Raw genomic sequence first — 12084 nt, 5'->3', positions numbered from 1 at the left:
TTCTTACGATTATTGTCTGTCAATTGAATGCCCAGAACATTGTCTGATTTATTTTTTTTTAACTTTAATCCTACAGTTTAAATCTGAATGTTAGTTTTAAGTCGTGGCATTAAAATGCATGATCGATATCCGAACGTTCACCATACGACTAATAAAATCTGAACGTGTATGGCCAGCTTTAAACATTTACTTGGGCTGCTGAGACCAGAAGAAACTACCAGTAACTGGCTTCTCAGCAGCTTACAACAAGCAGTGTGTCCTTCCCACTATATTTTCCAACAAGCAAAGAGTTAAAAGAATGAGTCCAGTATCACAGGAGGAGTCCAGCTGATTCCTCTGCCCCCTCCCAAGTAAGAAAGTGTGAACTGAAAATTCAACCCTGATCTGAATAAAGATTTAAGGGAGAACTGGAGAGGGTATGTGTCCAGTGCAGCTCTGTGTGAGCAAGAAGTGAAGAGTGAGACTGTATCTGGGGACACCAGGGCTTTCCTGTTCCTGCAGTCTGACACTTCAGAGCACCAGGACATGAAGCTGCACCTGCTCTGCTTTCTTTTCTTCATGTGGCCTTTATTTGTACATGGATCTGGAGGAGGTGAGCCACTTGCAATGCCTTATTATTTCTGCCCTGAAAGTCTTACATCCATCTAACTTACTGGACCAAAAACACATGCATTTTAGAATGAGCTATTTCAGTAAAACTGCTTTTATTAAGTAAAACTTCCAATTATTATAGGAAATTATCTCATTATACTGCAGTTTAGAAGTGTTCCACTCTGCTGAATATTGAGACTATTGGGAAATGCTCATAATACATGACCTGCATTTTATCTATATAATGATTTATATAATCTTATACAATTATCTCACTCAGCATAGTATTTATATACTTTTTGGAAAAATCATGACTTTCCCTTTTATTATAAGTTATAAACCTCCAACTATGAAGTATGGGGTCTCTTAATGCTGCTTTACACACAAAATCTTGCCCTGAGAATGATGAATAGTCCAGTTGAGGAATGCAATAGTCCAACCATCACAATTAACTGAGAAACAAAACCAATGTCAAAGAATTCATTACATGTACTTATGTATTACATGTACTTTTAGGCATCTCCGGGTATTCAATCAATTCTCTGTACACATTGGCTCATTTTGTTGTATGCGTTTTACTTAAAGAAAGTCTAGCAATAAGACTAAGAATAAGTGGTGCCTTGATGAATGGGTGCATTTAAGTGACCTCAGTTCGAAAGGGTATAAAGCACTTACAGTATACACTACTAAAACAATGTTGTTTGTCTACTACGGAAAGTGACTCTGCTATACACAGTATACCAATTGTGTACAGTAGAATCCCCGGTTTTCATTTTTCAGGGGACTAGAAAAAAATGGTGTTAAATTCGGGTAAATGTATAATCAGGGAAATTTATTATGCATAATATACAAGTGGGACCACAAAAAAAGATGTATAATTATTAAATTTTTGCCTGTATTTATAATGTCAATGCAAGTGTAATTTGTAATTTCTCCTTATTGAGAAAAAATGATGCACTACTTCACTGATAGAATAGAAAATAAATATTGTATGTATGGATTTTTTAAGGAGTAAAACAAGAACACTTTAATTTTGACTTGTTTAGATGTTATCAGCTGGTAAATCCAAAGTAGAATTTCACCATTGTTTCATCATAATTTGGCCAACAGAGGGAACTGTTTAATTACAGAACTTGCACCAGGAAAGATTACTAATAGGAATGACCAGATATACACATCATTCTAGGCAACTTTGCAATATACATATATTACTAATTGTCTATGGTTTTTATTATTTATTTGTATATGTATTGCTATTGAAAGCAGTGTTTGTCCCTTTCTATTCTCTGCCCTGGTGGCTCAGACTGTTGATACAATGTAAGACAAGGCAGCTGATTAACAGACCTGTCTTTACTGGGGAACGAAGACTTTTGCAACATTGTTTTAAAAGTAACAACCGGGAGTTAAGCACATACTGCTTCTAATAGCAATTTTTAACTTTTAAAGCATTGACAATTAACTCACTTTCTAATTCTTACATGCTTATGTTTATCTGCTCAGGTCATTGGTGTTATTCCTCCCTGGACCCCAAGTGTGGTAAGTGCAGAAATAAGAACTACTGTATATATATTTGACTCCTTGGGGGGAAAAACTTTTTCAAATGGAACCCAGGTTAAGGGATGTTGAAAATTAGATTAAAAAAGAAAAGATTTTACAAGCTCTTCATAGGAATAGATCATTGGGTCATTTACTAGGGCTCAATGCAGTCATAGGGCAGAAGGAAATACAGGGTTCTGTAGGGGGGTGGGAACTCTGCTCTCCCCTTATGAATGCAGCCAGTACTGTATTCATGGGGTCATCAAAGTATCTGGGCTTAATTGTAAAGGCACCCTGCCTTGTGCTCCCTGCCCTGCACCCACTTGTTTGATGTTATTTAGTAATTAATAGTACTAATGTAAATGTGGGTATTAAGTAACAGTATTCCTAAGCTATTCCTTAGAAAGCAAAAGGTTGTTTTCACTGGTGTCATGGTAATTCTGTAACAGCCATACACTGGAAATAATCAGGTACTATTGCATTTTATTCCCATTCAGTTAAAATAGTTTCACATAAATCATGATAAAATACAGATACACACAGATATGTAAACAGCATCACAAGCCATTTCCGCCCATCCATCTCTATCTCATCCCAGAGACCAGCAGAAGGGTAGAAGTAGAATGGGAGGAGATAAAGGGGAAAGAAAGCATAATGACACAAAAAGTACACTGACATCCTTGTTATAAGATATATATGAAAGCAGCAGTATGACTTTAACACAACCACATTAATAGAATTTTCCTGATTAAATATGAATAAAGGTTAAACATTCTTTCATTTAACTGCCCATTAAAATTCATAAAGGTCAAATGACTAATAAATTGCAGAGGTTAATAGGCTTATTTTTTAGACAATAAGAAATTTGTGTAACTCTATCTGTGGTCTCAAAACAAAAGCGCATTCCTTGCACAGTCGCACAGTTATCTGTTATTTTCTTTTGAATGTCAATACAGTATTTACATATGTCTAATTCTATCTTGGAACATATTAGACCATATTCAAAGGGAAACTATCACAAAAATAACACGGTAAGTAAAAAATAGTGTGTTTGTTTAGGATTTGTTTAGAAATATTTTCCTTTGTAGCAAGGGAGGTAGGGCTGTATCTGTATAACATGAGATATGTAATAGATGCTCTAAACAGTCCACATCTCTAACACTTAAGGTGGCCATACACGGAGAGATCCTTGAGGTGGGCAATATCGGGCTGATCCAATCGTGGGCCCTAGGGCCCAACGATCGGATCCTAATGATGGGTAACGGGTGGGCGGATCGCGGGACCGCATCAACGAACAGATGCGGCCGCGATCCGACGGGATTTTTAGTCCCGTCCAATCGACATCTGCCCGACTTTGGCCAGATATTGATCAGGGAAGCCCGTCGGAGGGCCCCATACATGGGCCAATAAGCTGCCGACTCGGTCTGTGGGCAGCTTTTAGTGGCCCGTGTATGGCCACCTTAAATTCTTCAATAGCCCCAAAATTTGATAATATGAAGTCAGCCTTTTAGAAAGTAACAGCAGGTGTGTTTTAAATCTGGTTTTAGACAGGCCATTTGCCAACTGGTTATTAAATAGTAAAGCTGCTCCACATAGCTGGATAATTGAATTCATGCTCCTGTGTTATGATACATTTGAAAAAAAAAAAAAAATTCAAGTAAACCCACCATGAAGTTACAGTCTATAAGTAACCTTGATCATAAGGGTTTATTCTGTATGGCAGAGATATTTAGGATTTTTGTGGCTACCTAGCCTATAACCTAGTAATCAATGGATCTATAATACATTTGCATAGATAATGTTGGAAGTAGGGATGCACCGAATTCAGGATTCGGTTCGGGATTCGGCCAGGATTTGGCCTTTTTCAGCAGGATTTACCTAATTTACATATGCAAATTAGGGGTGGGGAGGGAAATTGCGTGACTTTTTGTCAGAAAACAAGGAAGTAAAGAATGTTTTCCCCTTCCAACCCCTAATTTGCATATGCAAATTAGAGTTCGGATTCTGTTCAGTATTTGGCCGAATCTTTCGCAAAGGATTCGGGGGGGTTCGGCCGAATCCAAAATAGTGGAGTCGGTGCATCCCTAGTTGGAAGCCATACTTCTATTATTTCTCTAAGCACACACAAATACATATTTGTCATGTCACAAATGTCAGTAAATGCCATCATAATATTAATCCACTTCTGTTGGGATTAGGGCCAGATCACTGGAAGGACATCAACCATAACTGTGGAGGAGAAAGACAGTCCCCAATCAACATTGAGATGTCAAAAGTAAAAAGAGACAGCCATTTAGGGGACATCAATTTTCAGGGGTATGACCAGGTGCCACCTGGGCGGTGGAAGCTTATGAATGATGGACACTCAGGTAAGATGTTTAACACTTTATGGATTTTTACATGGAGCAGGAGGGTAATACAGTTATTGACATATTAAATTTTTTCTTGCTCCACTAATTTGTTATTTCCTATATACTGTTTATACTGTATGCTAGTTATCTGAAAAACCCATTATCCAGAGAGCTCAGAAGAAGGCAATCTCCCATTATAATCAATGAACTCAATTTTTTTTAAATCATTTCCCTTTTCTCTTTAATAATAAAACAATACCTTGTACTTGATCCCAATTAGGATAAACATCATCCTTATTGGATGCAAAACAATCCTGTAGGGTTTAAATAATGTTTAAATTATTTAAATTAAATTATACTTAAGGTATGCAAATACAAATTACGAAAAGATCCCTTATCCGGAAAACCTCAGGTCCTGAGTGTTCTGGATAACAGGTTCAATAACCACAAACTTCATAGAATATTTATACTCTATTCTTTCTCAGTTGTGCATTACTTTGTGTTTCCTTCAAGGCTTAGACTGCAGATTTAGACAAATTAGCAGCTGTGGACATTTAAATTACTGTCATTAAAATACCACAGTTATCCTATTCTCATTAAAAGGCCTTCCTTTTGCCCTTTGTGTTCTTTTGGCAGTCCTCTTGAGCCTTCATGGAGATGTGATACAGAGTCACCTAAATATCAGTGGTGCTGGGCTGCCAAATACATACCATGCTCTCCAGTTCCACTTCCACTGGGGGAGCGCAACAAGGGATGGTTCAGAGCACTTGATGGATGGCAAGCAATATCCCATGGAGGTAACTGCCACCAAATAATTACCTTTGGGAATGGATTTCCAGCAGTGGTGGTAGGGAATGGTGATTTTCAATTTGAAAGAGAGTGCATATGAATATGCAGAACAATAAGGATCAAACATCATTCATTGAATATAGTATTCAAACGATTTAATCCTTTTATGCTATCACTTTATATTTTGTACATTATTCCATGTTTGTACCGGCTCAGAGAAAAACTGCATTCCTAATCATACCAAAATATTCCTAACTAGGATCCTGCCCCTAGTTCCTAGTAATGACAGCATATGTTTCCTATGACGTTATCAGAAAACCAAATACACAAATACACTTATGTGATTTACCATTGTAGCTTTGTTGCTTTTAGGAGTTTGTGTCTAAGCCATTTGTCTACAGTGAAACTAAAATCAAATGATCTGATTTTGTCTATCCCCAGATGCATATTGTTCACATAAATGCAAAGTACCAAAGTATCAGTGAAGCCAAGAAAGACCCTCAAGGCCTGGCTGTGCTAGGCTTCTTTTTTACGGTAAGAAATATATTAGTCATGAGCACGGTTGTGTGGATTCGCAATTCCGCATTTCGCCATTGGCAGATTTTTTCAAGACAAAAATTTGCCCTTAAAGATTTTGCAGTGAAAAAACACAGGAAAAAAACGCATATTGACTTTAAAGTAACTGGAGTGAGAAATAAAGTCATCCATAGACGCTAATATATTTTGGTCCAAAAAAGTCACTGCAACAAAAATGTCGCTGTCAAAATAAGGACTCTAATGTATTTTGCTACAAAGGGGCACATTTACTTAGCTCGAGTGAAGGAATAGAATAAAAAATACTTCGAATTTCGAAGTATTTTTTTTGGCTACTTCGACCATCGAATTGGCTACTTCGACCTTCGACTAAGACTTCAAATCGAACAATTTGAACTAAAAATCGTTCGACTGTTCGACCATTTGATAGTCAATGTACTGTCTCTTTAAAAAAAACTTTGACCACCTACTTCGCCACTTAAAACCTACCGAGCATCAATGTTAGCCTATGTGGAAGGTCCCCATAGGCTTTCCTAGCTTTTTTTGATCAAAGGAAAATCGTTCGATCGATGGATTAAAATCCTTTGAAACGTTCGATTCGAAGGATTTTTCGAAGGATTTTTCCTTCGATCGTACTAAATGCGCTAAATCCTTCGACTTCGATACACTCTCTCTCTCTCTCTCTCTCTCTCTCTCTCTCTCTCTCTCTCTCTCTCTCTCTCTCTCTCTCTCTCTCTCTCTCTCTCTCTCTCTCTTGCCCTCCCTCCCTCCCATGCCCTCACATAAATTATATATATACCCATATCTATACCAACAATAGCCTTGGATATTGCTTGTCCAAGAAATCATCTTAAAAGCATTAAAGGGGTTGTTTGCCTTCAAAAAACTAGTTGTTTTCTGATAGATCACCATAAATAAAGACTTTTTCCAATTACTGTTTTATTTTACCGTTTTTCTAATATTGAAGTGTAAAGTGTCTTTTTTGACCTTCTAAAGCAGCTCTAGGAGGTGGGGGGGTCGCAACCCTATAAACTGTTCTAAATTGATACATTTCTTGTCTTTGTCCCTGCTGAGCAGAATCTCTGGGTTTCATTACAAGCAGCTGTTAGAATTGATACAATAGTTGCTAATACTGCAGAGATACTGCTGAGAAATCTAACAACTAAATGTTGCAAAATTGTAACAGTTCAGAGTCTGATCCTCAATTACTGAGCTGTCAGACTCAATCACCAGAGACAGGAACATTCAGCTTTTTAATTAGATTTTGGAAAAAAGGTAAAAAATAAATAATGGAAAGTAATTGAAAAAAGTCTTTATTTCTGGGGAACAATCTGAAAACAATTGAACTGAAAAAACAGTTTGTAAGGTGAACAACCCCTTTAACAGAATGCTTCATCGCTAGTCCTCATTTCTGCCATTCATATTAGGTTTGTGGTCTTTGTGATTTTTTGGATATTTAAGACCCTTTTTTTTCTTTAGGTGTCAGAAATTGACAACCCCAGCTATAACGTACTGGTGGCTGGTATGAAAAATGTGTCTTTGGAAGGTAAGTGCATTAAAGTGATACTGACACTGAAAAACTACTTTTTAAAAAAATAAATGTATATTAAAAGTTACAGCCCCGGACTGGCAATCTGTGGGTTCTGGCAAATGCCAGAGGGGCTGCTATAAGGTGCCATAGAAAGTCAGTATTTAGTGGGCTGGTGGGGGCTGTTTGGGCCTCTGTGTACCTGAAATGCCAGGGCCTAATTTAATTCTCAGTCCGGACCTAAAGTTACCTATAGGTCATGTTGATCGCTTTTTGCTGAGAGGTTTGTTTTTGTAAGTAATTGTTAGTTGAAGTTTTTAACCTGACTGTTTTGCCAACCTGACTGTCCCATCTCAGCCTGTCAGTTAAAGTTTCCATTGCTAACGGACTCCTGCTGCACAAATATGGCAGCCCCCTCATACAGGAACATGGTAATGTAAAAGCATTGTGCAAACACTTTATGGCAAAGTTATAAGTAGCTTTCAAAGGCAATATTGTGATAGATGTAATAACATTTTAATTTCTGGTGTCAGTATCTCTTTGGGGTCAGGGCACAAATCTCCTCTTCTTCGGGGCGACTAATCTCCCCGAACTGCTTTCCTCTGCCTTGTGCCGGCTATAATGAAAATCTATGGCGGGAAGGCACTCGGAGCGATTAGTTTTCCGAAAGTCGCCTCGCGAATTGCACCGAGTGCCTTCCCGCCGGCGATTTGCATTCTAGCCGGCGGAAGGCAGAGAAGGAAGTTCAGGGAGATTAGTCATCCTGAAGAAGAGGAGACTAATCTCTCCGAATCTGCCTGTGTGCCCTGACCTTTAAAGTTCAAATTCTACTTGGCATTTTTTTCTCCTTACTAAGAGTGAGATATAATATTCTCCATGCAAGAAAACCTTTCCAACCAAAAATGCTCAGTGTGGCTTTATAGCAGGGCAGATTTCTGGACTATGCATATAACTCCTTTTTAGCCTCTAGCTTGTGTGTTAGTTATTTTACTACATTTGTACATTTTCTTGTCTTCTGCCTAGCTTTAGGGGATTTTGTCCCAGACCACCCAAATTAGCTGGTTTAACCTGCATTAAACTTTTTCAACCTTTTAACATAATCATTTACCAACACAGGATTACTTATGCTGCAACCTTTGAGGGAACACCATTTAGGATATTTAGAAAACGTCCCATATACTGTTGCTATGGATTTTCTGGTTTAAATGGCAAAACTAGCATAGACTGGTTCTGTGATTCCCAAAAGTAGCGGTGACAAAACTCAAAAAAATGTTGTGTTTGCCTGCTATTATATGTACCTGGATTTGCCATAGGTATGGTGTTTTTTCTTATTTGAAAGTGGACATAGAAGTGTGTCTTGTTTCATAATCACATTTATATGCCAACCCTTAGTATTTCCTATTGCAAACATTAGCAACCAGCGCATACTACAATTCTAGTCTTGTTGCTCGGATTGCAACAAAATGGCATATGTGACAACAGTCTTAACTGGCTATGGTATCTTGCCACTGTAAACTATAATTCCATACCAATAAGTAAAGATTGCAGTTGAAACATTACATAACCATTAAGCTGCAATTCTAGCATATCTGTCACATTTTTTATGGTATGTTAATGTAAATTTTATGTGAAAACATTACGGGGCATATTTAGCAAGGGTCTAATTTTTTTATGGCCAAAACTGTCAAATTCGACTAGGGAATTGTTAAAATTCGAGTCGAGTTTTTTTAAAAATTCGAATTTGATTTTCGAGAGTTATCATAAACTGGCCCTTTAAGAACTCGAATTTGACCATTCGCCACCTAAAAACTGGTGAATTGCTGTTTTAGTCAATGGAAGACATCTCTGGGATCAATTTGGAGTTGTTTGCAGCCTTCCTGACAAGTTTTTTGTCTGAGAAAAAGCTCATATCGAATTCAATTCGAGTTTTCAGGTCAATCCAATTCACTGAGTTTTGGAAATTAGATTTTTTAATACATTTTGAATGGTCATCATAGGGGTAGCATTGATGGAATTTTTCCCTCCAAAGTCAAGGTATTGCTGACTTTGGAGGGGCAAATTTCATCAGTATAATCCTGTTCCTACCCTTGTCATACTTTCTATTTCTCCTCATCTACTCATTTTCGCTTCAGGGGAATTCATACAACTAGACTCCACCTTTCCACTGGAAAAGCTCCTTCCACCCCATGACAAGCTTTCTAGGTATTACCGATATGAAGGATCATTGACAACTCCAGACTGCTCTGAGGTGGTTATATGGACCGTGTTTGAGGATCCGGTATCCATCAGTCAAAGACAGGTAAGCAATTCAATGCACTACAGCAATTATCTGTATCAGGAAATACTAGGTTGTATATATGTAGTAGAAGTAAATGTCAAAGTTAATTAATGCTAAACTTTATTTCAGAGAAGAAATGTGAGATTCATTAAACTATTATGTAAGCTAGCTGTCAATGATGATTTATCAATAGTTAGATCCATCACTGACTGGGTAATAAAATATGCTTAATCTGGGGGTATTCATTGTGTGGTTATACAGTTGAGTTTTGCACTGCTGTAGTGGGGATTGTGGGAGCTGTAGTTTACTACCAATTTCAGACTGACAGGCTGATGGTTCATGTTGTAGGCATGGCTGGGATGAATAATTAAGTTTCAGTGAAACACAGCAAATGTTATGTTAGCATGATGTTGCCACAATTATATTGTTAGGAAGAATATTAAAATGGCACTAATATCAAGTTTAGTTGGGGGGGACCTTGCAGAATTCTTTTTTTCTTTAAATGGTTTTTGAAAAGGACAAACTGGCTGATACAGGACAAAACTCTCTGCTGAATTTTAGCTTTGCCTTACAAAAAAGACTCTTATTGGCACTAGTTCTCCAGGAGATGGCTAGTTAAGCAACTTATGCAGTGCTGAGCTATTGGGCTGAATGAAACCGAGTTTGAAATGCCCACATACTGTAAGTGAAGCTGTTATAATAGAAATTATTGTTACTGCTAAAGAAATGATTTTATAAGTAAGCATTCAGCCAATTAACCATAGCAATCCTTCTATTTTACTCCCCAAAGCCTTGATTGACCATAATCTCTTCCTTTAACTTGTCCTCTTGGGGAGATAACAGGAGAAAGCCTATGCATCTTGCACTGTCTTCTCATTGCTAAGCAGTTAAGCAGTTTTAAAGTTTAAAGTTTAAAACTACTTTTTAAAATATGAATGTACATTAAAAGTTACCTATAGGTCACGTTGATCATTTTTTGCTCAGAGGTTTGGTTTTGTAAGCAATTGTTAGTTAAACCTGACTGTTTTACCAACTCCTGCTGCACAAATATGTCAGCCCCCTCATACAGGAACATGGGCACGAGACAGATAAGCTAAAAGCATCCTGCGAATACTTAATGGAAAAGTTATAAGTTGCTTTCAAAGGCAATATTATGCAAAATGTAAAAAAGAGTTTCATTTTTGGTGTTAGTATCTCTTTAAGCTACATTCCAGCATAATAAATGTAGATGCAGTCAGGATATATTGACCAATGATCAATCCTCAACACAAAGTCAGGATGACATTTTTAAGCTCTGCTTTATTGAGATCTTTAATTTTTGCCTCAACTGACTGTGTGGTCCTTTCATATCTTTTTCATGGGCAGAAGTAGTAGTAAGAAGTCTGCACCAGGTAATGGTAGGACAAGCACAGGTCTGGAAGAATAAGCTGTTTATTAACAATGTCGGTGATACTGCTAATGGTTTTTAATATCTTCACAGCTGAAAATAATGACAGAAACTGCCCATTTCACTGCACATGGGGAGACACTGGTCAAAATGTCAGACAATTTCCGCACCCCGCAGCCACTAAAGGGAAGAAAAGTCTTGGCGTCCAAGGATGCTACTGTGAACCGCTCCAATTTTATCCATGCCTCATTCCTCATCATGTGTCTGATCAGTCTGGCCTCCCACACATTATTGCTCTTCTGATAAGCTCAGGCTCAACTACTCCAAGCACCTTCTTGATTGGCTCCTGCACAGAAAGAACATACAATTGCCATCAGAATCTGATTACTTGATAGCGGGAGTTGTGAACTGTAAAGCTGCTTTTGAAGCTGTTGCCTAACTGTAAGGGACAGATCAAGACACAAAAAGGCCAAAGGACACAAATATTTTTTGGTCCCTAAATAAAGGATGGGCAACCTGCAGCACATGCTGGGAATACAGTAGATAATATATATATAATAGAGTTCCCATGCCCTATTTATATGCAATATGGTCCTGAAAGAAGCTGCAGCAGTTGCACTAACACTTTTTCTGCCTTGGTTTTATTTATTTTTATGGCCATAATTAACATTGACAAACTTCGAACCAGTTCTTTATCCAACCACAAGTCATAATACTCAGTTGACAGGGCAGTTTTTTTAATCCCAGGGATACTGGGTGCCAGTCTGAGTATAAATAGATACCAAGGTGAGTTGACAGCACTCCGAGGAAGTTTTGAGGCAAACAAAATGTAGGTTTATTGGTTCCAACGCTTCAGTTCCACACTGGAACTTTCATCAGAGAACTTTCGTTGGAACCAATAAACCTACATTTTGTTTGCTAAAACCTTTGCCTCAAAACTTCCTTGGAGTGCTGTCAACTCACCTTGGTGCATATATATATATATATATATATATATATACACACACAAAATGGTTGCTGGTGTCCGCACTCTTTTCTTGTTAGAGCAGGGGTGCATGATCAATAATGTAGATAATGGTGTGAAGGATCA

The 12084-nt window shown here is 37.8% G+C and overlaps 1 protein-coding gene across 1 annotated transcript; it reads left to right on the top strand.

Moving 5' to 3' along the window:
* The first annotated feature begins 395 nt into the window (after positions 1-395).
* XB5797209.L (provisional ortholog of carbonic anhydrase 15 L homeolog) lies at positions 396-11455 on the top strand. Its single transcript, XM_018261982.2, has 8 exons — positions 396-592; positions 2092-2127; positions 4326-4496; positions 5115-5275; positions 5709-5801; positions 7281-7347; positions 9462-9628; positions 11088-11455. The coding sequence occupies exons 1-8, from the start codon at positions 526-528 to the stop codon at positions 11295-11297; spliced, it is 972 nt and encodes a 323-aa protein (XP_018117471.1). The 5' UTR covers positions 396-525; the 3' UTR covers positions 11298-11455.
* The last annotated feature ends 629 nt before the right edge of the window (positions 11456-12084 follow it).

The sequence above is a fragment of the Xenopus laevis genome, chromosome 1L (assembly GCF_017654675.1).
Source record: "Xenopus laevis strain J_2021 chromosome 1L, Xenopus_laevis_v10.1, whole genome shotgun sequence".
NCBI classification, from domain to species: Eukaryota; Metazoa; Chordata; class Amphibia; order Anura; family Pipidae; genus Xenopus; species Xenopus laevis.
Note: the sequence above shows the minus strand (reverse complement) of the source record. Positions and strands in the feature narration are given on the sequence as shown.

What these genes read in the sequence shown, in the direction of transcription:
- XB5797209.L (XM_018261982.2), top strand. Translation starts at nt 526, where the DNA reads ATGAAGCTGCACCTGCTCTGCTTTCTTTTCTTCATGTGGCCTTTATTT. An exon ending in CTCCCTGGACCCCAAGTGTG is followed by an intron (nt 2,128 to 4,325) that starts GTAAGTGCAGAA and finishes TGTTGGGATTAG; the next exon opens with GGCCAGATCACTGGAAGGAC. An exon ending in TGCTAGGCTTCTTTTTTACG is followed by an intron (nt 5,802 to 7,280) that starts GTAAGAAATATA and finishes TTTTTTCTTTAG; the next exon opens with GTGTCAGAAATTGACAACCC.